Source organism: Babylonia areolata, chromosome 14, assembly GCF_041734735.1.
Source record: "Babylonia areolata isolate BAREFJ2019XMU chromosome 14, ASM4173473v1, whole genome shotgun sequence".
Taxonomy (NCBI): Eukaryota; Metazoa; Mollusca; class Gastropoda; order Neogastropoda; family Buccinidae; genus Babylonia; species Babylonia areolata.
Window position 1 is genome coordinate 16,312,313 of NC_134889.1, and position 26,211 is coordinate 16,338,523.

Sequence of the window (26,211 nt, forward strand, 5' to 3'; positions counted from 1 at the left end):
TCCTCTCCAGATGAGCTTACGTGGGAGATGGCGGGATGGGGAGAGTCAGGGAAGGGTTAGGAGAATTTGATATACACACACCCAGTCCTCGGTGGTTGCACAAAGATTAATCGTTTTGTGATCGTCAAACGGTCGCCGGTGATCCATGGGAGGTAAGCCCGCTCTAACGGAACATGATATATCAGGCGGTTAGTTCCCTGACATGGTGAAATCCGCTTTCTTTTCCAGGGAACGATGTTGCATGGTGTGAATATTTACTTCAGTCTGCTCCCCCCTTTTTTTTGTTATACCTTTCAAACTGATATTATTCCTGTCACAATTTCAGCTGTCCAGTGTCCAGAACCATGCTGTAAGTCATTATTCTGGTAAACAGACGTATATGGTTTTCAAAATGGCTACCTGCTTGCAGGCACGGTTTTTGCGGAGAGTCATTTACTCTAAAGGCTTGAAATTCCATCAGTATTATAATGTTGCTGTTCCCTGGCACGGCTTGTTAGCAAGTCAGAGAAATTTAGTTTCGAACGTAAATCAAGGTACGCTGGTTAAAGTAGATTCTAGTTTCCAAATGAGCTGTCATGAATAGAGTGTTTTCTGCGCTAGTTTCGTTTTTAGTGTCAACGCATGATATTTGTTGTTTTGTTTTTAATGTGAGGTAAACCTGAGGGTGGAATTAAAGGTTATCACCTACTGCTTGGTTTAGTTTCTTTAAGCTTTTTTCTTATCTTTCTGATAAGAAACATAAAGGGTACGAGGGGACTTGATACAAGCGTTTCAAATATATAATATTGTTGACATTGACAAAGCATGTTTCTTTACTGATCCACAAACAAACATTGTCACCCGTAACAGTACCGACAAAATTCAGAAGCAGCATTATAGTAGCAACATTAGAAAATATGTTTTTAGTTACAGAGTAACTAACAATTAGAATGGACAAACCCCAGAAATCAAATGTGCACTTAACATTAATGCCTTTAAAAAGCTTATTGATGACCACGATATCATAAAGAAAACAATGTTTGATGGTCAAAGGTGAGCCTGGGCTTGGGAGTACCTGACCAAAAAAAATAACAACAAAAAACAAACTGAAAACTGACGGGGCGTATAAAGCCGCAAGGCTACGATGCTTGCATCGCCCCTAACCTGAACCTGAACCTAATAAAAATTCATCTTTGTTCTTCAAATGCTGACTCAAATTTTATCCAGAATCAGTGAAAGCACAACAACACTAAGACTTAATAAAGTTTACAGCTGACGCTTTCAAGTGATATGGACTAGCCTCAATATAGTGTGATCAGGAGGCATACTGACCTGAGCTGAGTGTTATGTTGTCCGTTACATTGACATGCCAGTCCAATAAAACACAGGCAGCAGGCGAGACAGAGATCTTCTTTTTCTTCTTCTTCTTGGATAACTGCCCGCCTTCGGTTGAAGATTCTGGCATAATAATTTTGGGGGTTCAGGTTTGCTGCTTTGAAGGGAATGCAGTCAGGACTAGCCTATCAGGGGGTGGGGGGCGAGGAAGGGGGGAAGGGCGAATGGAGGAGGGGCCACCACACTCACTATTTCAGGCCTCTAGACAGGCACAGGTAGGCCCTAGATCTGACCTGAGTGCCTGCAGCAGTTTGTCAGTGCTGGCTGCAAGGTGGTGCGCAAGTAAACATGAAATTCAGCTTGGCATTGTAGTACTAGTAGCACTGAAGATTGATCTGGATTCATTCTCACTCAGTTTAGACCAGTTCACTCCGCAGTTGTACAACACAAGTGGTCATTGACTTTCATATGTTTCAAGCAAGCTTGTGATATTTATCTTCCATCTCAAAATGAAAATTGATAGGATAGACCCATACTACCCAAAATATGTATGTTGTTGTTTTTATCCCGTTGTCAGAAAAAAAGCTGCTTTTTTCTCTTGTTAATATTTTTTACATGCACACAAATTTAGTATCCTGTTGCATATGAAACTTATGTTTCCATGATGTTTTCCATTATGTATATACAAGAGTATTGCACACATTGTCGCTATTGTACTTTTAGTGTCTGGGTTCCTGGTAATCAGTTGCACCAAGAGAATGAACAAATGCAATATTAAAGCTATAGATATTTCAGGAATTACAGCACAGGCACTTGATATTGTATTATATGTTACCAGTAGAGAGCAAGGATTGATGGAAAATGTGACAAATAACAACAATATCCAGTAGATTTGTGATGATGGTTTTATTAATAGTGCAACACTTCCACTGACACAGCCGGCTGTCAGCCTAGCAGATGTGGTGTAGCATATATCTATATGGATTTGTCCAAACGCAGTGATGCCTCCTTGAAAAACTTAACCTGAAACTCCAGTGTGGGCATGTTACTACTGGACCACCACACCACCTTTAGTTGTTTGTCAACTGACAGAAAATAACAGTAGATAATAAAAACTGGTGTTTTTCTGTTGTGACTATCAGACAGAAAATAGGTATTATAGAACTCTTTATGTTGTGACTATCAGACAGGAAATAGATAATAAGAACTGGTGTTTTTCTGATGTCACTATCAGGTAGAAAATAGATATTATAGAACTGGTGTTTTTCTGATATGACAACCAGACAGAAAATAGATATTATAGAACTGGTGTTTTTCTGATGTGACCGTCAGATAGAAAATGAATAAATTGAACTGATGTTTTTCTGTTGTGGCTGGCAGACTTTGCACAGCACGAGGGGGATGGGGAGGGGCAGTCTGCACCGAGGACGTACGACCAGCTGTATCCCGGTCACATCCCCACCACGGCTTTCCAGCGAGGTCTGCTGGCCTTGGGTTCGGCTCTTATGTGCCTCTACAACCCTGCCAGAGATGGTGAGACTGACAGTGAGAGTGACAGGTGGCAGTGCAGCTAAAAAGCAGTATACATGTACACACAGTGACATAGGCACACATGTATAGTAGTATACAATGTACAGGCTTGCATGATTTGTATACATGTACATAATGTTATATTTATAATGAGACACACACACACTTATTTAAAAAAAAAAATTTTTAATTTTTTTTTTTTTTAGATATACAGGTGAGTACAAGTATATACAATATCTTGTGTGTGTAGAATTCATAATGTTATGTTTATATAACACACAAGCTCACAAGTTCAGTGCATCTTCAGTTTTGAAAAAAAAAGCCCCCTATATATATTATCCTGGCTGCAGTGTTGAAAATTGCTGTTCATGTTGGTGACATTGGTTTTTATGTTTTTTTTGGTTTTTTTTCTCTTTAATGGTACATGTCATATTGTCATAACTCCGTACCAGTTGTTAGTTTGTTACCAGAAATTCCAAATATTATTCTTTTTTTTTTTTCTTTCTTATTTAAATCAGTGCCATCCAGTCTGAGGAGGAAGGTGGCATGCTGTACAGGCATTTGATTGTTTCTTGTTGTTTTCGTCTGTGTGTGTGTGTGTGTGTGTGTGTGTCACTGTGAACACACAACCTGAGAATGGAAACGTTTCCGAGCAGTGCATAGATCACGTTCATTGGAATATTGATGAAGGGGTGTTGTGGTGTGCAGACATGATCTGTGCCCTGGGGGAAACCACGGGGTACTACGCTCTTAGGCATGTCAAGGACCAAATGATGAGCGACCCTGAAGGACGCCTCATTTTACAGTCAGTGGGTTGTCAGTCTGTGTGTGTGTGTGTGTGTGAATTGGGGGAGCTGATGAATGCATACGTGTATGTGTGGGTGTTTGTGAGGGTGTGTGTGTGAAGGTGTCTGTGTGTCTGCGTGGATTGGGGAGCTGGTGAATATACATGTGTATGTGTGTGTGTGTGTGTGGATTGGGTAAACCAGTGAATGTATACATGTGTCTGTGTGTGTGTTTCTCTCTCTGTGTGTTTCTGTCACTCTGTGTGTGAGAAAGTGTGTGTGTGTGGACTGGGGGAGCTAGTGAATGTATACATGTGTATGACGGGCACAATAGCTGGGTGGTTAAAGCGTTGGACTTATAATCTGAGGTTCCCGGGTAATGGTGCCTGGTGGGTAAAGGGTGGAGATTTTTCCCATCTCCCAGGTCAATATATGTGCAATCCTGCTTGTGCCTGAACCCCCTTCCTGTGTACATGCAAGCAGAAGATCAAATATGCACGTTAAAGATCCTCTGTTCGGTGGGTTATGGAAACAAGAACATACCCTGCATGCACACCCCTCGAAAATGGAGTCTGGCTGCCTACATGGCGGGGTAAAATTATACAAAAAAACGGTCATACATGTAAAAGCCCACTAGTGTACATACCAGTGAATTTGGGAGTTGCAGCCCACAAACGAAGAAGTATACATGTGTATAATGTTTGGGGGTGGGGGGATGTGGATTGTGGGGGCTGGTGAATGTATACATGTGTATGAGCGTGTGTGTGTGTGCGTGTGTGAAATGAGGTAGCTGGTGAATGTATACATGTGTATGAGCGTGTGTGTGTGTGTGTGAAATGAGGTAGCTGATGAATGTATACATGTGTATGATTGTGTGTGTGGTGTGGTTGGATTTGGGAAGCTGATGAATGTATACATGCATGTGTTTAGTGTGTGTGTGTGTGTGTGTGTGTGTGTGAATTTCTAGTCTGTCTTTGGTGATTTACAATTTGTTATGTTTGATTTACTATGTTTTATTTTCTTATGATATATAATACATCCATCCATCCATACCTAGCTACGTACGTACATACGTATACATGTACATACATACATACGTACGTACATCCATAGTACTACTACCACTACTATTACTTCTACTATTACTAGGAAGAAGAAGAAGATTATGTGGTGCAGGAAATATGGGTTTGTCTGAACAAAACACAGTGCCGCCTCCTTGAGAAAAGTGAAACTGATTGCAGGGACCAGCCACTGATCAACACGGACACTGTGGACATCAAGTACCTGGGTGGCCTCCCTGAAGGGACCTTCGGCAAAGAGTACTGGAAGTTTCTGGACAAACATGTACGTGGTGGGCCTGTTTCGTCCGCCTCTTGAGGGCCTGTGGCGATCTTAGCGAATGCTTGATTTGGGCTGAATGATACTGAGGGCTTTTCAAAACCTTGTGCTTTAGTTGTGTGAGATGTGTGTGTATGTGTATACTTGTTTTGTTTTGTTTTTTGGTTGTTTTTTTGTGTTTTTTTCCAAAGAAAAAAAAAGAGGGTGGGGCCTCAGTTGCATGCAGACAACGGAGCACCCCTATCTTTTATCATCAACGATAATGATGATCATGATGAAGATGATGATAATGATAATAATAATAACAAACAGTAACAGCAACACTGCCTGTCCTTTGCTCAGCCAGGGGTTTTCACCAGATGCCCAGTTGCCTGGCGCACTTTGTAGAAGAACTGAATCAGATCAGACTGATGATGATGATATTTTCAGCCTGGTGAGTCATGTCAGACTGTGACCATCAGAACAGCAGAGGAGGCAACTGAACTGCTGTCCTTACTATCTGGGCTTGAATTTGATTACAGTGGAGAGTGTCTTGCCCAAGTTACATCCCCACTCTCTCGGCCATGAGGATTTTAGGACAGTCGGTGTTGGGATGGTTGCCAAAGGCCAGCTCGCCCCCAAGGCTGCAGCACTAAGAGCCAGGACAATTTTGCCTCCTAGTTTGAGTCATAGTCCTTCACAAAAGACTGAGCTGTAAATGACTTCCCATTGCTGTGGAGAAACAATTGTTCATACAGCTCTCAATTTGTTGTTGGCCCAACTGTAAGCTTATGTCAGTCCATGATAAAAGCATCAGTGATGACAAGAATAACAACAGCACCTGTTCTTTGCTCATGCTAATCACAGTAAGAAGAAGAACAAGCAGAACTGTAACAACAACACTGCCAGTCGTGCCCCCTTTTCACACAGGGCTTCTCCCCGGATGCCCGGCTGCCGGTTCACTTTGTGGAGGACCCTGACCTGGTGTACGTGATGGTGCGCTACCGGCAGGTGCACGACCTGACGCACACGCTGCTGGGCATGCCGCCCAACATGCTGGGTGAGGTGGCCGTCAAGTGGGTGGAGGCCATCCAGACAGGGCTGCCCATGTGCGGCATGGCCGCCCTCTTCGGGCCTGTGAGGCTGGGGCCTAAGTGAGTGGGGGCTGGGGGGGGTGATGGGGAGGGGTTGGGTGGGAGGAGGGCGGGGGGTGGGGCAGGTTGTAAGTGTGTTTTGTGGGTGGGTGTGGGTGGGTTTGTGCATTATGGCTGCGCTCTTTGGTCCCCAGAGCCTAGGGCTTAAGTGAGTGGGGAGGGGGTGTTGTGTGGGGTGGGGCAGGTTAGAGTGTTTAGTGGGTGCGTTTGTGCAGCATGGCTGTGCTCTCTAGCCCCCTGTGGCTGGGTCCAAGGTGAGTTTGGGGGGGGGGGGGGGGGGGGAGGGGGTGGGAGCGGGAGGGGTTGGGGGGGAATTGGAGGGGGGGGGGGTGTGTATTTGGGGACAGGTTGGTAAGTGTGTTGGTGTGAGGTGGCCATCAAGTGGGTGGAGGCACTCCAGACAGGGCTGCCCATGTGCGGCATGGCCACCCTTTTTGGGCCACTAAAGCTGGGGCCTAAATGAGTGAGGGTGGGATGGTGGGTTAGGGAGGGGGATTTAGGGGGGTTGGGGTTTTTTGGTTGTTGTTTTTTTTTGCGTGGGGTGGGGAGGGTAGGTTGGTAAGTGGGTTTTGTGGGTGGGTGTGGTGTGTTTTATGGGTGGATGTGTGCAGTATGCGGCACTGTTTGGCCCCCTGAGGCTGGGGCCTAAGTGAGTGGGAGGATGGGGTTTGGGGGGTGATTTGTGTGTGGTGGGGTAGGTTGGTAAGTGGGTGGGTGTGGGTGGGTTTGTGCAGCATTGCGGTGCTCTTCGGACCCCTGCGGCTGGGGCCTAAGTGAGTGGGGAAGGGTGGGGAGGGAAATTGTGTGTGGAGGTAGGTTGGTAAGTGGGTTTTGTGGGTGGGTGTGCATGGGTGAGTTTTGGTGGGTGAGCGTACAGTATGGTGGCACTGTTTGCCCCCCTGAGGCTGGGGCCTAAGTGAGTGGGGAAGGAATTTGTGGGGGGGAGGGGCTGGAGGGGGGGTAGGTTGGTAAGTGGGTTTTGTGGGTGGGCGTGCGTGGGTGAGATTTGGTGGGTGAGCGTATTTGTGGGCAGGAGAGAGGGGTTTGTGTGTGTGTGTTTGTGGGTGGATGGATGGACGAATTTCCTGGTTGGGTGTGCTTTTGGGATGGTTGTGTTTGTGTGTTGATGTTTGGTACAGCGGTGGTCTTCAGCTCACTGCGACTGGGGCATAATTGAGTTGGGGGGTGGGAGGGGAGGGGGGGATGCATATGTCATGTGTTCGTGGTTGATGATGGGTTTGTTTGACTGAGTATGGGGGTGGGGGGTGGGGCTGGAGGGATGTTTGTATGTAAATGTGTGTGTGTTGATGGTCAGCATGTAATTTGTCCCACTCCAAATGAGGCCTGAGCAAACTGGGTTGTGGTGGGGGAGTTTTGTTGGATGGGTAAGTTTGTGAATATGTGTGTTGTTGATGTTTCACACAGTGACTGTCTTAGGCACACTGCAGTGACTAAGGCCTGTGTGAGTGGGGGTCATGGGGGTTGTGTGTGGGTGGATGTGTTTGTTTGGGTACGTTTGTAGGTGGATGGGTAGGTTTGTCTGTGTGTATGTGGGTGGGCGGGGTGGCATGGGTTTGTCTGTCTCTGCCTGTCTGTGTGGTGATTATGTTGAGCATAACAATTAACAGTTGTCTTCGGCTCAGAGTGACTTGGGCCTAGTGGGGTTGGGTGGTTTTGTTTGTGTGTATAAATGTGTGTGTGTGTGTGTGTGTATGTATGTGTGTGAATGTGTGTTGAAGACATGTAGTACAGCAGCTCTCTAAGGCTGCCTCCAACTGGGAGCAGAATTAAGTGGGATGGTCTGAACTTTGTTATGTGCAAAACAAATTTTACAGAGGGACAGGTTGGTCTTTTTAATTGTGTTTTAACTTATCGTTTCCAACAAACACAGTCCCTGAAGACAGACCTATGGTCTGAAACATTGGACACCTTTTATCGAAAGTGAGTCTTATTTTACAGCCCACAGTTTTTATAAACTTTCTCCATTTGGTGTTTTGATAGGCTCAGCAGTCATTCTTCATTTTATCGTCGTATCTTTTTGATTCTTTTTTTTTCATTTCAAGTACCCGATACCACAGTGACTACTCTGTCCGTTCACCTTGCAGGCATCGTCAGAAGTACCTGGACATCTACCTATCCTGGGCCATTCGCTGCGCTCGCAACTCCAAGCCGCTGATGACGGTGTACTTTGAGAAGCACTGGGAGAAAGGCCTGGATGACTTGAGGAAAGAGCTGAATGTAGAGGCGGCACCCGTGCCTCTGTTGCGCACAGGTAAAGGAGCTTTGTGATGGACACCAGTGCGCCAATCATGACTGCCGCTTTTGAAAGAATGTAGTTTGTGTGTGTGGAGAGAAATTCTGTGGCCTTTCATGCCCAGCTGTCTTGGCAACCTCAGTTTCAATTCCCTGCGTTTGAAAGAATGAATTTTGTTTGGAGAGAAATTCTGTGGCCTTTCATGCCCTGCTCTCATGGTGACCTCGGTTTCCATCCTCTTCCATTTCCGTGCTGAGGGTGAGTCCTGTCAGTGTTTTCAGTGTTGGCAGATTCATGGGGGACAGTGTTGGAGGGACGTGGTGGTGGTCTCCACTCTGGTGAAGACCACCCACCCAATCTGGCTCACTCAACTGAACTAGTATTGTCGTCAGTGAGGGGCTCAGTAGGTGGTGTCCTAAGTATATTAAATCAGAACAGGCACCACTGAACACCACTGAAGTGACTCAGCAGCAGTGCAGGGTCTTCTGTGGTGTGTGGCTTCCTGGCGACCTAACATCGATGGTTCCCTGTGGACTGCTGACGCTGGGACTGTGACAGACAAACCTGGGTGTGGCCATGTATAGGGGGACTTGGAATGAGCGGCGTGGGAGTAATGCCAATGAAGTGGATCACACGATGGGACAGCAATGAGAAAAAAAATTTGTGTGGAGAGATGAACTATCTTCACAGATTTGAATGTGGACAGTTTCCTGTGGCTTGGAAGAGGATTGACCTTTATTTTCATTGTGTGTGTGCGTGTGTGTGTTTTACAATACAGTTGTGATACACGTATAGTGATCTTTTAGTTTAAGGAAAGAAGTGTGATGCGTTGGAGCTTGTTTATTCATGAAACACACCTGCACTCTTGTTATCTCATGTGTATTTTTTTTTTTCTTTTGAAAGAGATGACAATAGTGAAGTAAGAACAAAAGAGGGAAACAAAGAGAGCAATAGAAAAGACAACATTTCTAGCACTGAGATCACAGATTGTAGACTGAAGAAAATTGAGAGACATTGGGCTTTTGAATCTGTTTCGGTCACTTACTGATCTGAACGTCTCAGTGTGAATCCTGAGTGTAAATGTTTTTGTGTACATTCATGACTGCTTGTATTGTGTTTGCATATGGCCATGTGTGTGTGTGTGTGGAGCGCCCATGTGAAAGCTGATCAAGAAGTACGTCAGATCCAGTTTAACGCCTGCTTGAAGGGAAAAAAACATGGAGCATTTATTTCTGAGGAAAACCAACTCTTTTCAATGTTATTTCTTTGTGTGTGAAGTCAGCCACCGGGATATTAAGCCTTGCAAATGCCATGTTCAGCAGATGATTTTGCTTTGACTGATTGTAAATTATTTGGTGAATCACTTCAGCAAGCTGATTACAATAGCTTGTGTGCCCACCTGAGAAAGAGGAATAGTTTTTTGCAGAGAGAATATCATTTGGTGTGTGCATATATATATATGTATGTGTGTGTGTGTGTGTGTGTGTTAACATGATTATCTGTGGCCTGCATTTTTTTTCTTTGACAGCTGCGATACAGAATGTATTCAAGAGTGTAATAAATAATATTTGTATATTTCTGACTTCTTTTTATCAATTCATATTTGTGTGTGCGTGTGTGTATGTGTGTTTTCCATCTAACTCATGTGCATGTGTTCGAGTGCATGTGTATGTCAAGTCAAGATTTTATTTCATGATGGTAAATTGAATAAGCAACAATTGCTTTTTTACATCAAACCATCAATGAAAAAATATAAAATGCATGTGTGAGTGAGTGTGTGTGTGTGTGTGCGTGTGTGTGTGTGTGTACTTCTCAAAGTGAGAAAAACAACTGTACAATTTTGCACAAGTAAACATGCTCTTCCATAAACATGCTCTTCCATGTATATATGTTGCTCAAACTGTCATCTGGCTGAGCAAAGTATAAAACCAGGTATGTATTTAATCAATTTATTATAACCAAGGCACATATGGAATACGTAACAGTCAATCTGTCAAAAACTAAACAAAAATAACACAAGCAAAGTCAATTTAGATTACTGAAAATACACACGCCTTTCCTTCAAGGTAACATGACCAGAGGAATGCTTGTTAGAAAACCAAGAATAACGGAATCATCAGTAACCTTACTGATGATACAGTTGAGCACTCTATGAAGGCAGCACTTGGCTGACTATATTGCACTATAAAATTATTATCGTGACCTGTCCAAAATTTTAGGTCTACACGCATGTCAGGCATGTAGCTTTTTTTTTTTTTTTTTGCTTTTTTTTTCCAGTTGTGATGTAGCATATATGGCTCAGCCCACACACTTGGATGCCTCCTTGACACTGAAACTAACCTATAATATTGTGATCATTATCCATTTTCAACTAGACGTACCACAATTAAAAACAAATCAATCCATCAATATATATATAGAGATAGGTATATATAGAGAGAGAGAGGGAGAGGGGGGAAACATTACCAATATCATGATCCATAAATATATCTTTCAGACGGGACAATAAGCCAAGGTCCCATTCGCAGCATGCATTTAATGAATATGATTTGTAAAAGAACTCATAGCAACAAAAAGTTTTGAATCAGCGATATTCTGTAGAAAATTCCATGCTGAGAGTAAAACTAACATAGTTGCTGCCAAAAAAATAAAGGAGGAGGATGTACTACGGCAAAATAATCTCAGGGAATGCAGCCCATACTTCACAAAGAGAAATCTGTTGCTGCAAATATGTGATACAAAACAATATACATCCATTAACCTTATCCATTACCAGCTTTCTGTGCATGAAATTTGGGCTGCATTCCCCCACGAAATCATGACTTATGTTGTACGACACTAAAAATGTGTAAACCCGCACCTTTTGCCCTCATGCTTATAGTTATACCTGATGGAAGCATTTCCATAAGTACCCACCAAAAATTTCAATAGAAAAAAAAAGGATTATGTGTGTGAAAGTCGGGCTGCTCTCCCTGTGGAGAGTATGTTGCCACAGGACATTGCCATAATTGTTTTCTTCTGTTTCTTTTCTGTCTGCAAGTGTATTTGTTTTACTATCAAAGAGGATTTTTTTTTTTTTTTAACATATTTTTTTTCATTGCTATGGGTTCTTTATGTGTGCCAATTGCAAGCTGCACATGGGACCCTGGTTTAGCATCTCATCCAAAAGACTAGAACCCAGACAACTATTCAAAGTCTGGCGGAAGGGGGAGAAAAATCCTGGTCCATGTTATATGAGACTCTGGCTTCCTAGCTGGCTGCATCATGACAAGGCCACCATCTTTTTCCCATTATCTGACATACCCACACCACAACAACAGATGATGAACCCAAGTCAAACTGGCATTAATTCCCAAGTGAACAGTGACTGAACTTTTAGTCTCCGACACGTTAAACAGAGCATTGTACACACAATTTCTGGCTGTTCTTCAATCAGTACCTGTCATTATTTTGGCCTGTATTTTTTTTTTTTTATTTGGATACTTTTATAGCAGCTTTAGATCTTCCGTCAGAATTATTTGCACAACAGGCTGCCTACCTTGGTACAGCTAAGAGAGCTCTGCATTTAAGCACTGTCATTTGTTTCCTGTGTCCTCCAGTCAGGCTTCAGTCACACACACACACACAAAGGTGTGCACATGTGTATATATTCAAGTGGATTTTACTCAGGCCAGGCACAATGGTCTTATTGCTAGGGTTTTTTACATGTATGTATGCTACGCACAGGACCTTGTTTTATCATCCCATCTGATAGACCCAGTAATGGACAAGATATATATATATATATATAAAACACCATCCTAGCACTTTTTCCCCACTAGTTTCTTGACTGTTATGACAAAATGTACACACAGAAATGAAATAACAAAACACAAGTAATGATGAACAAGTAAGTACCCATCTGTCCATAATTATTGCTCTTGACGCTCTTCCCAAAACAGTACTGTCTTGACGTGTATCCCAATTCCATGTCTTCTGCTAGCAACCTTTCAAAGTTAACCCCTTGACTGACAGGTGCAATAGCCGAGTGGTTAAAGCGTTGGACTGTCAATCTGAGAGTCCCGGGTTCGAATCACGGTGACGGCGCCTGGTGGGTAAAGGGTGGAGATTTTTACGATCTCCCAGGTCAACATATGTGCAGACCTGCTAGTGCCTGAACCCCCTTCGTGTGTATATGCAAGCAGAAGATCAAATATGCACGTTAAAGATCCTGTAATCCATGTCAGCGTTCGGTGGGTTATGGAAACACGAACATACCCAGCATGCACACCCCCGAAAACGGAGTATGGCTGCCTACATGGCGGGGTAAAAACGGTCATATGCGTAAAAGCCCACTCGTGTGCATACGAGTGAACGCAGAAGAAGAAGAAGAACCTCTTGACTGCTGAACCTATGTGAAAAAAGATCAGTGAGGCATCGCTTTAACTGCAGTTCCTCCATGAGTGCATTCAGTGTATACATGTGCATTTCAGTGATGTCACTGATATCGCTGAACTTGGTTTACACAATCCCAAGAGGAAGATGTCCAATTTTTTTACAGAATGGTGAACGACGTGCTGACCTGTAAGCTCTGTCTGATCTCTGGCGAGTTCACCGTCATTCACTGGGAAGCATACTTGTCAGCAGCAGTCATGAGGTTGAACAGTATGTCAAACCAGACAGACATTGAGACAGTAATTTGTAGATCTATCATATGTACACATGTATGTTCTTTTTTCACTGAATGAGACATTACTGTGTCAATGGTGTATAAATTTGGAAACAAGGATACGTATCAACACCAGTCATGTGCCAAGAGTCAAGACAGCACCCAGAGACAAGTTCTGTAGCTCAAAACTCTTCCTAGCAAATGGACACACAGACTTTCTGGGACACCCTCACGTGAACTATATGATTCTGTTTCAGGATGTTTATCTTTGGAAAGAAAATCAAGCAAACAAATAAATGAGGCCTGCAACATTAAAAAAAAAAAAAAAAAGCACTATTCATCTTGCTTCATGGGTTGAAATCGAAAATGATCACATGTTCATATGCATACAAAATGGATCAGGACAAAACTTGTCAAAAGTTAACTGAAACCAGATGAAAAACTGTACAACTTTCCATTGTCCACACACACCTACCACAAATGCTGTGTGTGAGACACACATAACAACATAATGTATGTACTCACAGGCATTAATATGCATGAACACCTGGTCAAAATATGATTTGCTATTGTTGATAAACTGTACAACACTGACAGTGACATGGAACATGACAAGCAAATGCAGGGCAATTACAATCAAACCACAAGTCTCACATCTGTATCATGGACATATATACATCTACATTTCACAACCTGAATATTTTTAAAACATTGCTCACACTAGTCACAGAGAGGAAAATCATTGCAAAGCTGTGTTCATGTTATCTGACTCAGGAGAAGGAGAGAACAAAAAGGAAAACTTCAATTAAATACAGTCATGAATATAAACTATATAAAATTAAATTGAATTAAATCATAAAAAAGAACCCATCATTTCATTTGATTTGTTCTCAAACTTTTCTGATACACATTACATTCAAAACACCTACTTCATGCAAAATGCAATGTACTTTTTTTTTTTTTTTTTGTCCAGGATTTACCGATCATCATCAAAAGGAGTCTATACAGACAATCACTCAAGGCAGTCCACACAAACAACTCAGAATGTTCAGTCCACAGTTACAATCACTCTTTTAGTCTTTAGATTAGAGTCAACGTTGACAATCACTCAAAAGAGTCCACACTGACAATCACTCAAGGGAGTCTGTAGACAATCACTCAAGGGAGTCTGCAGACAATCACTCAAGGGAGTCTGTAGACAATCACTCAAGCCAAGGGAGTCCACACAATCACTCTTCGAAGTCCACAGAACTTTACAATCACTCTTTAGAGTCCACACATACACTCTTCGGAGTCCACAGAACTTTACAATCAGTCTTTAGGGTCCACACATACAATCACTCTTCGGAGTCCACAGAACTTTACAATCACTCTTCGGAGTCCACAGAACTGTACAATCACTCAAAGAGTCCACACTGACAATCACTCTTCGAAGTCCACAGAACTTTACAATCACTCTTTAGAGTCCACACATACACTCTTCGGAGTCCACAGAACTTTACAATCACTCAAAGAGTCCACACTGACAATCACTCAAAGAGTCAACACTGACAATCACACAATGGAGTCCACACTGACAATCACTCAAAGAGTCAACACAGACAATCACTCTTCGGAGTCCACAGAACTTTACAATCACTCTATCACTCTTTGGAGTCCACACTGACAATCACTCAAAAGAGTCCACACTGACAATCATTCAATGGAGTCCACACTGACAATCACTCAAATAAGTCCATGCAGACAATCACTCAAAAGTCCACACACAATCCCCTTTCAGAGTCTACACTGACAATCACTAAAAAGAGTTTGCACTCACAATCACTCAAAGGAGTTCACACAATCACTCAAAGGAGTTCATACAATCACTCAAGGGAGTCCACACAATCACTTAAAGGAGTCCACAGTGATAATCACTTTTTGGAGTCCACACAGACAATTCGCTCAAAGAAGCCCACACTGACAATCACTCAAGTAAGTCCACACAGTCACTCAAGGGAGTCCACAGAGACAGTCACTCAAAGGCCACCAGATTGACCTTGTCAGACACTCGCTTGCAGCCAGTCTGCGAGAACTCCTGACCGCTGGGCAGCCTGGTGAACTGAAGCTCCTGCAGGACGCGACGCACAAGGTCAGCCTGAGTGGACAGCTTCTTGGTTACCAGGTCCTGACGGATGCACTGGATCACATGCTGCTTCTCCAGTGGCAGAAAAGGCACGGCCACCGTGACGTCAGACTGGAGACGTTTGTACCACGCTTCATCATGATCAGCACTGCCGTCAAACAGGAGAGAGAAATGGCTGAGGGACAGGTGGCCCCTCTGCTCTTTGTTCATCATGGCTTCGAACACTTGTTTGTTAATGTCGGTCCCAAAAGAGTTGGAAAGAAGGAGGAACACCACTGGAGAGCGACAAGAGTTCCTCTCATGTAACTTTGCGATGGCACTGTGGATGCCCCGAGTCACACCAAGAGACGCTTTGTCCATTTCGTCCAGAATGAAAAAGTTGACGGAATAATCTGTGACATTGGACAGGATCCAGCGTTGCACCTGGTTCTGATACAGCTCATCCAGGTGTTGATGTGGGAAGTGGTAGGGAACCAGCAGCTTGACCACTGTCCTTGCTGGAAACACCCCCGTGATGATGTCGCTCACAAAGTTCTTCCCCACCCCTGTCCACCCATGGAAAGACAGGACAAGGGGAGGAAGGAAGCAAGCGTTTGGGTTTTCAGCGAGTTTTTTTCTATCCTGCACAGCCCTCAGGTACTGCTCAATGGTCCTTGGCACCACATCCACGGCGATGTGTTGGCCAAACACTTTGGAAGCCATTTCGTTTCTGAGCAGCTCTGTGTCGACCCGAGTGAAATTCTCACGTTGTGCACTGACATGTCGTTGCAGGAATAAAACACACACCACCACTGTCAGGCAAACCAACACAGACAACACAGCAGCACACACACCACAATAGCAACAACGGGACTTCCCTGCAGCTGAGACAGCAGGTGTGGCCTCCCCTTGACCCCTTGTGACAAGTCTGTTTCTCTCCTCTTGTGTCTCTGCCACTGCCGGCTCCTGGAGCTGTGTCTCTGATTTTGATGGCGACCACTTCCTCCCCTTTCTGTGCTTCACTGTTGCTGCCGCCTGCACTGTGGAGAGGGTTGGTTCCCAAGACGTTCTGATGCCCTCTGTCGCTTTCAACCCCCTCCTCCTCCAGAGGCCCTCCTACTACCCCCACGGGGACAGAACCAGTAACAGAACCTTGCTCACTCTCTGTTTCCTGTTTGAAGAGAGAGAAGCTGCTGAGCACTGACCTGACCCTGTCCCAGGAGGGGGAGGGGGAGTTGTGCACCACCTCCATCTCCGACACGTCACTTTGGTCGCTGGTCTCCATGGACGTCAGACTGTCCCCTGGTGACGTCATCACTTCCCTCCGCTCTACACCACCCACCACTGCCCGCGGTAATGAAGCTTCTCTGGAAAAGCTCCTCTGAGGAGGCGCAGGGCTTGCAAAGCTGCTGTCCTGCCATCCATGAAAAGTGGCGCTCCGGCAGAAGGGTGAGCGCTCCCCGCGGTAAGGGGAAGCAGCCGAGTGCTGAGGAGTGCTAGAAAGGAGTGTTCTTGCCGGAGAAAAGCCAGACAGGGTTCCTGAAGCAGGGTGGGTGAGGAGCGGGGAGTAAGCTGGCACCGAGTGGCTGCCAGGGTAAGTCAGCCTGTCAGCGAGTCTGGGTGGGAAGGCGGGTGGGGGAGGGGTGTGGCTGGAACTGTCCTCATCAAGCTCCATCGGCTCCATCCTGATTCCTGACCACACACACACAGACAACAACAACAGAAGTTACACTGAAATATCATAGTGTCAAAGAAAAATACTAATCATCTAAAATTAATAATCAGTTTGTTTCAGTTTCAAGGTATCAAAATGTGTGGACTGATCTATATACATTAAACCACATTTGCTTCAAAATGTTTTGTTTTTTTTGTAAGGGAGCAGGTGCTTGACCTATACCCAATGCACTGGTTTTGTTGGAATGCATGAAGTATTAACACAAAATGAAACAAAGCCAATAAAAAAAAAAAAGAAACACTTCAATAAGTTACATCAAAATATAGTAATAATAATAATAAAAAGAATGATATATCATAATCACATGATCAGTAATATCAATATTATGTACACACAATAGTATGTAACAGCACACTGTTTACCCAAATTTTATTGTTGGTGCAGTTTGTGTGAGTCTGTGTGTGCGCATGTGTGTGAATTACTGCATGTGTACAATCCCCTAAGCCAGTATCACAAGAGAGTTTTGACACATTGTTTAGGGTAGTAAAAAGCTCTTGAAAATAATACCGTTTGTGTAGGTCATCAGTGAAACACAGTGTTGCCCTATCATTAAACTTTTTCGAATATCAGAAAGAGAAACAACTGGATTATGTTTCCTGGCTCTTTGTATCACATGTATCTAAAATATGTGCTTCCTTTCTGAAAAAAAAAAAAAAAAATGTATGCAAGCTGTCAGGTGTGTTACCCATAAGATAGGGCGCCACCTCGGTCTGGAAATCTTACAACTGAAGAATATGCGAACCAGTATCTGCATGGGCTGTAAGACTAGTGATTTGCTCAGCTGGTGACCAGTCCATTGCGTCACAACTCTTGTTATTCTTTTGTTGTGAGTTTTCATTTGTGGTTTTAGCTTGCTTGATTTCAAAGTTAAATCCCTTGGGATTATCCATCGTATGATACTTTACATTTCCAAAGTTATATCGCAGCACGCTGTCTGTATTTCACGTCGTTTAATTTCAGTTTGGAGTGGCACACACTGAAACCATTAACTTCACGGATTTCCGACAGTTTGAACAGCCAATTTCTATCATGTTGTATCAAAAAGAACAAAAGAAATATTTACACACAAAGCGGCCATATCTGAGTCATTATATTACCTGATTTTGTTCCGAACAACTGTCGACAAAAACGTGACGTGTTTCAAATTCAGCACAAAAGCGAAACCGGAAGTTCAAGATTTTCGGTTCAGTAGCAGTCGTTTCCCTTCGGGCCTTATGCGAACTACGATGTTTATTAAAACAGTAGACTTTAAAGGTATCAGTCAATTAATACATCATATAATGATGATAATGTATAAATTTATATCAGTCGGTTTATGGTATATTTTGAATAATCAATGCTGACAATTGAAATATCATGCCAGAATAGTCTGCACTGAAGTAGCTTTCCCTGTTTGTGTATAGTTACGCGCAAAAATGGCGGTCTTGCTGCACCAGATGAAGTTCATTTCCAGTTGTTTCTTGTGAATGGACATGCGTGGATGAGCAAATTTGTTAAGTAATAGACGCATCTGACTGAAATCTCTCTCTCTTTTCTTCTTCTTCTTCTTCTTCTTCTTCTTCTTCTTCTTCAGTGTCTTATAATTGTTAGTTGAAACTGGTTGTGAATGTTTTTCAGTTCTGGAGCTCACCTGAAAATTGCAAAAGATTCGCACTCCTTTCTCACTTAATTCATAAAGTGCTATGCGATGCAAATGAATATACTGAAATGGATGACCATAGTTATTAAATCCAACCATCCGTCCACACACACACACACACACACACACACACACACACACACACACACACACACACACACACACACATCCATGCATGCACGCACGCGCGAGCATACACACACACACACACACACACACACATCTCCATGCATGCACGCACATGCAAGCATACACACACACACACACACAAATGCATGCATGCATGCACACGAACACACACACACACACACACACACACACACACACACACACACAAATGCATACACACACATGGACACATGCATGCTCTTATACACACAATCACACACACACACACACTCACATATTACACACGAAGATACTCTCACACACACACACACACACACACACACACACACACACACACACACACACAGATTCTTAGAAACTGTGCAGTCTTTGTGTCAAGAGCATGAGCAATAGATAATATAAAAAAGGCATGTGTTCATGTGTCTGAATGCAAATTCTTTCATAGATATTTTTTTAAATTTCTTTTATTTCTCTTTCTTTATTTTTCATCAACGTTTTTTTTCCAGCTTGATTGTTTTTGAGGACAACCAGTGATCATGGATCGTCTGGGGATGTTCAGTTCCCCCCAGTTTGGGACCTACAGCCTCCCGAGCTTGGCAGAGGGCAGTGAGCCTATCAGTGAAGCTGAGGAGATCAATGAGGTTTGCTTGTGTGTGTGTGTGTGTGTGTGTGTGTGTGTGTCTGTGTGACTGGATTCTGCCTGAATGACACAAGAAACGAAATATGAATGCCTAAAGGTGTGTGTGTGTGTGTGTGTGTGTGTGTGTGTGTGTGTGTGTGTGTGTGTGTGTGTGTGACTGAATTTTGACTGAATGACACAAGAAATGAAATATTAGTGCCTAAAGTCAGCTGCATGTGTGTGTGTGTGTGTGTGTGTGTGTGTGTGTGTTTGGTTGTGTGTCTGTGTGTGTGTGTGTGCGACTGAATTTTGACTGAATGACGCAAGAAACGAAATATGAGTGCCTAAGATCAGCTCTGTGTGTGTGTGTGTGTGTGTGTGTGTGTGTGTGTGTGTGTGTGTGTGTGTGTGTGTGTGTGAAGCCTGACTGAATGGCACAGGAAATGAATGATGAGTGCCTAAAGGTATCTCTCAGTCGGCTCTACTCAGGTAGGCAGCCTGTTGTGTAAATGATTTCATGTTTGTAAATCACTCAGAGGTTGGTCTCTGACTGAGGCCAGACACAATATGTAGGAGTGTCAATATTCATGGTAATAAGATACCACAAGCTCCCTGTTTGGTGATGTAAACATGAGTAGTAGTCATAGTAGTATCAAGGAATTATGGACTTATCAGATAATGAGAGAGAGAACATTGTACAGATAGTATGATCAGATCGTAAAGAGATCATTGAGGTATGGATTGATCAAATCAGTAAAGAGATCAGTGAGATATGAATTGATCAGATCAGTAAAGAGATCATTTTGGCACAGATTGATAAGATCAATGAAGATGTCAGTGAGTTGTGGATCGATTAGCTCAGTGAAGAGATCCATTGGGTAATGATTGATGAGATCAGTAGAGATCAATGAAGTACTGATTGATCAGATGAATGAAAATATCAATGAGGTATGGATTGATCAGATCAGTAAAGAGAGCAGTGAGGTGTAGATTGATCTGACAAGTAAAGAGGTCAGTGAGATATTGATTGATGAGATCAGTAAAGAGATCAGTGAAGTACAGGTTGATCAGATCAGTAAGGCATGCGCTGGTTAGGTCAGTAAGGTCTGGACTTGTCAGTGGAATTGTGAATGGTCAGATTATTCTGATACAATGTATTAGGACTGGTCAGGTTATTGTGGTATGATGTGTAACATCTGGTCAACTTTAGTCAGTGAGCCAAACTTTGATCAACTGTGTCCATTAGCTGTTATCATTGTATATATGTGTGTTACAGCATGTGTGTGTGTGCATGTGTGCATGCATGTGTGTGTGCGTGTGCATGCACACTTATATCTGTGTATACATGTTACATCTCTGCTTGAAAATGTAAGTGTATTTGTGCACATGTATTAACACTCATGTGCGTGAATGGAAGTTCATCTATCTCTATATATATATGTATGTGTGTAGAGAGAGAGAGAGAGAGAGAGAGAGAGAGAGAGAGAGATAAGGGAGAGCAGACAGTAAACCACACAAACTTATACCCATGAAACTATTTATGGACATCTTCTTCTTCTTCTTCTTCTTCTTCTTCTTCTTCGTTCGTGGGCTGCAACTCCCACGTTCACTCATATGTACACAAGTGGGCGTTCACGTGTATGGGCATTTTTTAGCCATACTCCGTTTTCGGGGGTGTGCATGCTGGATATGTTCTTGTTTCCATAACCCACCGAACGCTGACATGGATTACAGGATCTTTAACGTGCGTATGTGATCTTCTGCTTGCGTATACACATGAAGGGGGTTCAGGCACAGGCAGGTCTGCACATAAAAATTATGTTGACCTGGGAGATCGGAAAAATCTCCACCCTTTACCCACCAGGCGCCATTACCGAGATTCGAACCCGGGACCCCCAGATTGAAAGTCCAACGCTTTAACCATTCGGCTATTGCGCCCGTCATTTACGGACAACAAACCTGTGTTCCATTCAGAAAAAAAAAAAAAAAAATCAGTGACTGCTCTCTTCTTTCAGGTGAGGTCCCTGCACGACAGAGGCGTGCGTGCTGCCAAAATCAATGACTTTACAGAGGCCATGAGGAACTACAATGAAGCATTGGAGATTGACGACAAAGACACGTCTGTTCTCCAAGCTCGGGCCTTGGCTTTTCTGCAGATGGGCGACTTCAATGCTGCTTTGACAGATGCGGACAGTATCATCGGCATTAAACCGCAAAGCTCACAGGTTTGTCTTTGATTTTAAGGAGACATTTTACATGCCATAGAGGTTTTGAAGGTTATTAGCATTGAACCACTAAGTTCACAGGTGTGGCTGTGTATGGGGGAATCTAAATGAGCGGTGTGGGAGTAATGCCACTGAAACGGTACAGATGATGGGGCAGCAAAAAAAAAGGAAAAAAAAAAAAAGTTCACAGGTTTGTCTTTGATTTTAAGGCGTTTTACATGCCATAGAGGTTTTGAAGGTTATTAACATTGAACCACTAAGTTCACAGGTTTGTCTTTGATTTTAAGACATTTTACATGCCATAGAGGTTTTGAAGGTTATTAGCATTGAACCTCTAAGTCCACAGGTTTGTCATTGATTTAAAGGTGTTTTTCGTGCCATTGAGGTTTTGAAGGTTATTAGCATTTGACCACAAAGCTTACACGTTTTTTTCTTCGATTTTAAGGTGGTTTTGGTGCCATAAAGATTTTGATGGTTATTAGCATCAAACCACAAAGCTCACAGGTTTGTCTTTAGATTTAAGGTGTTTTTCGTGCATTGGAGGTTTTGAAGGTTATTAGCATTTGACCACAAAGCTCACAGATTTGTCTTTGATTTTAATGCTTTCTTCATGCCATAGAGGTTTTGAAGGTTATTACCACTGAACCACACAGTTCAAAGGTTTGTCTTCAATTTCAAGGTGTTTTTTATGCCATATAGGTTTTGATGGTTGTTAGCATTAAACCGAAACATTAACAGGTTTGTCTTTGATTTGAAGGTGTTTTTCATGCCATAGAGGTTTTGAAGGTTATTAGCATTAAACCACAAAGTTTGCAGGTTTGTCTTTGATTTTGTAGGTGTTTTCATGCCATAGAGGTTTATTGAAGGGTGTTACCGTTCAAGAGTATAGTCGCGTCTTGTGTTATAATTTGTGCATTTTTTACTCTGGAAACACGATACATGTGTATACACTTGATATGTGTGCACGTGTATACTCAGACATTCTGGTGTGCATGCATGTATTCCCATACCTGTATGCATTCATAGAAACACACACACACACACACACACACACACACACACACACACACACACACACACACACACACACACACACACACACACACACACACACACAGGAACTCTGAATCATGTACTCCTTTTCTTGACAGGAGAGAATTGAAAGAATAAACAAATAATTAAAATAAATCGATATCCACCCACATTACAGTCATGCAACCAACCAACTCATTTATCCACCCACATTACAATCATCCAACCAACCAACTTTTCTAATCACCCGCATTGCAATCAACCAACCAACGATTCCATCCACACACACAACAATCAACCAATCATCTAAGAAACCAACGCATCCATCCACCCATATACCAACCATCCTCCGATCAGCCAGTGTGCTGTTTGTTTCAGGGTTATCTGTTGCAAAGGCCCACCAACGTATGAAGCAGCCAGTGTGTGTTTTGTTTCAGGGCTATCTGCTTCAAGGTCTGGCCTACCAGCAGATGAGCCAGTACAAAGACGCCATCACCTCCCTGTTGACTGCCCTTGAACTTGACCCCGACAACGCCGACAAACTGACCAACCACATTGCTGCCACAGTCTCTCGCTTCTGCAACATCTCCAAAGACCTGGCCAAGAGCCTCAAAGGTGAGAGAGAGCTGTGGGAAGCTCTGTTCAGGTACACACAAAGACGGGAAGCTTATCAACGCAGATTTTAGGAGAGATATATATGCAAGGGGGTATGAAAGTGTGTGGAGTGTGATTACAAGTCTGTGTGTTCAGAGGGGAGGTTTGTGGAGAGGAAAAATCCATAAATGCTACAGTTTATTTTGTCAGACAATAGTATTGAACAGGTACTCACGATCAAAACTGGTGCGTTAACCCTTTCGCTGCCAGGAAAATAAGTTTTAAGCGAAATCTATTGCCAGGGGTTTTTTTCACAAAAAAACAGGTGCTTGTCATTCTGGACTAGCCTTTACCTCATGGCCACTGTATTTGTGCCTTCTTTGCCCAGTGAAAAGGGGGTGTTGGTGGTGGTTTTTGTTCTGGGCTAGTTTTACCACACAGATTTGAACCCAGACCCTCACAAACACTGTACTGGCTTCTTCTTTGTCCAACGATAGGGTGGTGGTGGTGGTGGTCATAGTGGGCTAGCCTTTACCAACAAGATTCGAACTCAGACACTCATCATGGTGGCTGTACTGGCGCCTTCCTTTGTGCAGCAATGGACGCCTACAACAAGCTGAGTGAGGTGGGCGTGGTGCTGTACCAGTCCGGGCGCTATGAGATGTGCACGCAGATCCTGGAGACAGCCCAGCGGTTCCAGACGAACCAGAAGGGCATCACCATGCGAGTGCTCCTGACCCTGGCCAATGCCCAGTCCAAGCAAGGTCACGGCCACCAGGCCATCAGCCTCTACCAGGATTGCCTCGCTCTCGCCGTGGCCACGCACGAGCAGGTCAGTTCTGACCGAGTGAGGGTTGTGAGGGTAGGGTGGGGGATCTTGTTGGGAACTAGATGGAAACTAACCATGATCGAGAAGGTACTTGATTGGAATTAGACGGGAACTAACCATGATCAAGAAGGTACTTGATGGGAACTCAATTGTGAAGGTACTTGATAGGAACTCAACTGAAAAAGTCACTTGATGGGAACTCGATTGAGAAGGTACTTGATGAGAACTTGATTGAGATGGTACTTGATGGGAACTCGATGGAAATTAGCCATGATCGAGAAGGTACTTGATGGGAACTCAGTTGAGATGGTTCTTGATGGGAACTCAATGGAAACTAACCATGATCAAGAAAGTGCTTGATGGGACCTAGATGGAAACTAACCATTATCAAGAAGTTACTTGGGATGTAGATGGAAACTAACCATGATTGAGAAGGTACTTGGGAACTAGATGGAAACTAACCATGATTGGGAAGGTACTTGGGACCTAGATGGAAACTAACCATGATCAAGAAGGTACTTGATGGGACCTAGATGGAAACTAACCATGATCAAGAAGGTACTTGATGGGACTTAGATGGAAAGTAACCATGATCAAGAAGGTACTTGATGGGAACTAGATGGAAACTAACCAAGATCAAGAAGGTACTTGATGGGAACTAGATGGAAACTAACCATGATCGAGAAGGTACTTGATGGGACCTAGATGGAAACTAACCATGATCAAGAAGGTACTTGATGGGACCTAGATGGAAACTAGCCATGATCAAGAAGGTACTTGATGGGAACTAGATGGAAACTAACCATGATCAAGAAGGTAGGTACTTGATGAGAACTAGATGGAAACTATCCATGATTGAGAAAGTACTTGGGAACGAGATGGAAACTATCCATGATGGAGAGGGTACTTGGGAACTAGATGAAAGCTAAGTGGGATCTTGATGGGAACTAGGTGAAAACTGAGATCTAGACGGTGGGAACTAGGGTGGAAAGTAAACAAGAACTAGATGGGAACAAGCAAGTGTTGTTATTTTTACGTTTTTTTAAGTATGTAGTAGTAGTAATAGTAGTAGTAGTAGTATAATTGTTATTATTATCATTATCATTATTCTTATCATTATTAGCATCATCATCATCATTATCATCATCATCATCATAATCATCAGTGGTAGTTGTAGTAGTAGTAGTAGTAGTAATAGTTGTTTTTGTTGTTGTAGTATTACGATGATGATATTGGTGATAGTGATGATGATTATTGTTGTTCTTCTTGTTAACATTAGCTACATTAAAACAAAAAATGTTATCATCATTAGCATCATCACCATCATCATTGAATAATGATATTAGGATGATAATAATGATGATAATGGTGATGATGATGATGATGATGATACTTCTTATCACCATTACTGTCATCGCTGTTGATATTATCACTACTGTCGTTATATCACCAGGTGTACCAGACCAAGGCGCTGGTGAACATCGCCACCCTGCACCTGGAGGCAGGCGACACGCACCAGGCCATCGTGTATTACAGCAAACTGCTCTGTCTGGAGGCGGAGCTGCTGGAGGAGGCGGGCAGCGACAAGGCCATGCCGGACTTCTGGACCAAAGAGCTCCAGTGCGGCCTCCACCTCAACCTCAGCATCGCCTACAAAACCATCGGCAACATGTCCTCCGCCATCCTCCACGCCCGGCGCTACGTCCGGCTGGCCGAGCAGTTTGGTCTGGACAGCAAATCACAGGTGTGTTTTTTTGGGGGGGCGGGGGGGGGGGGGGTTAGGTTGTGGGGTGTGTGTGTGTGTGGGGGGGGGGGGGGGGGAGTGGTGATGGGCGGGGTTTGGTGTAGGGGTGGAGGGTGAGGTTGAAAGAAAGGGGAGAGGGGATGGAGTTTGTGAGTGAGAATGTGTGTGTGTGTGTTGTGTTTGTGTATGTGTTACATGTGGTGATGTGTGTGTATTGAGTAAGAGGAAAGGGAGTGAGTGTATGTGAGTGTGTGTATGTGTGTGAATATGCACATGCTTGTGTACATGTGTGTGTGTGTGTGTAACTCTTTTTGTAAAGCGCCTGGTGCCTTATTTAGAGAAAAGGTGCTGCATAAATTCACATCATCATTATCATTATTATAATAATCATTATTATAGTTATCATTATTATTATTATTATTATCATCATCATTATTATCATCGATATTATTATCATGATGATGATCATCATCACTGTCCTCATTATTCATCATTATTATTCAGACCATTATCATTAATATCATTAATGTTATTATCTTTCCTATCATTCTGTCAACAA

At 43.3% G+C, this 26,211-nt stretch overlaps 4 protein-coding genes across 7 annotated transcripts in view; 2 read left to right on the forward strand and 2 right to left on the reverse strand.

Moving 5' to 3' along the window:
- Positions 1-385: 385 nt before the first annotated feature.
- On the forward strand, positions 386-9,914 carry LOC143289506 (ubiquinone biosynthesis protein COQ4 homolog, mitochondrial-like). The gene is made up of 6 exons (XM_076598496.1): positions 386-533; positions 2,695-2,847; positions 3,553-3,649; positions 4,871-4,973; positions 5,877-6,100; positions 8,206-9,914. The coding sequence occupies exons 1-6, from the start codon at positions 392-394 to the stop codon at positions 8,387-8,389; spliced, it is 903 nt and encodes a 300-aa protein (XP_076454611.1). The 5' UTR covers positions 386-391; the 3' UTR covers positions 8,390-9,914.
- A 2,263-nt stretch (positions 9,915-12,177) lies between these two features.
- LOC143289507 (torsin-1B-like) lies at positions 12,178-15,959 on the reverse strand. Its single transcript, XM_076598497.1, has one exon. It carries the CDS (start codon positions 15,827-15,829, stop codon positions 15,017-15,019), a length of 813 nt encoding a protein of 270 aa, XP_076454612.1. The 5' UTR covers positions 15,830-15,959; the 3' UTR covers positions 12,178-15,016.
- On the reverse strand, positions 15,870-17,981 carry LOC143289624 (uncharacterized). The gene is made up of 3 exons (XM_076598667.1): positions 17,939-17,981; positions 15,981-16,798; positions 15,870-15,881 (listed from the first exon to the last, which is right to left on the reverse strand). The coding sequence occupies exons 2-3, from the start codon at positions 16,788-16,790 to the stop codon at positions 15,870-15,872; spliced, it is 822 nt and encodes a 273-aa protein (XP_076454782.1). The 5' UTR covers positions 16,791-16,798; positions 17,939-17,981.
- Positions 17,982-18,251: 270 nt separating this feature from the next.
- Positions 18,252-26,211, forward strand: part of LOC143289867 (uncharacterized) — a 72,561-nt gene continuing 64,601 nt past the window's right edge. For 3 of the 4 annotated variants that reach the window (XM_076599064.1, XM_076599066.1, XM_076599067.1), the window contains exons 1-6: positions 18,258-18,338; positions 19,116-19,250; positions 21,244-21,453; positions 22,923-23,100; positions 23,676-23,911; positions 25,362-25,652. In XM_076599064.1, coding sequence (XP_076455179.1) covers positions 19,146-19,250; positions 21,244-21,453; positions 22,923-23,100; positions 23,676-23,911; positions 25,362-25,652 — 1,020 coding nt within the window. In that variant the 5' untranslated portion in view covers positions 18,258-18,338; positions 19,116-19,145. Of the gene's footprint in view, positions 18,339-19,115; positions 19,251-21,243; positions 21,454-22,922; positions 23,101-23,675; positions 23,912-25,361; positions 25,653-26,211 lie in introns of all 4 variants that reach the window. The other variant, XM_076599065.1, reaches the window with a different exon arrangement.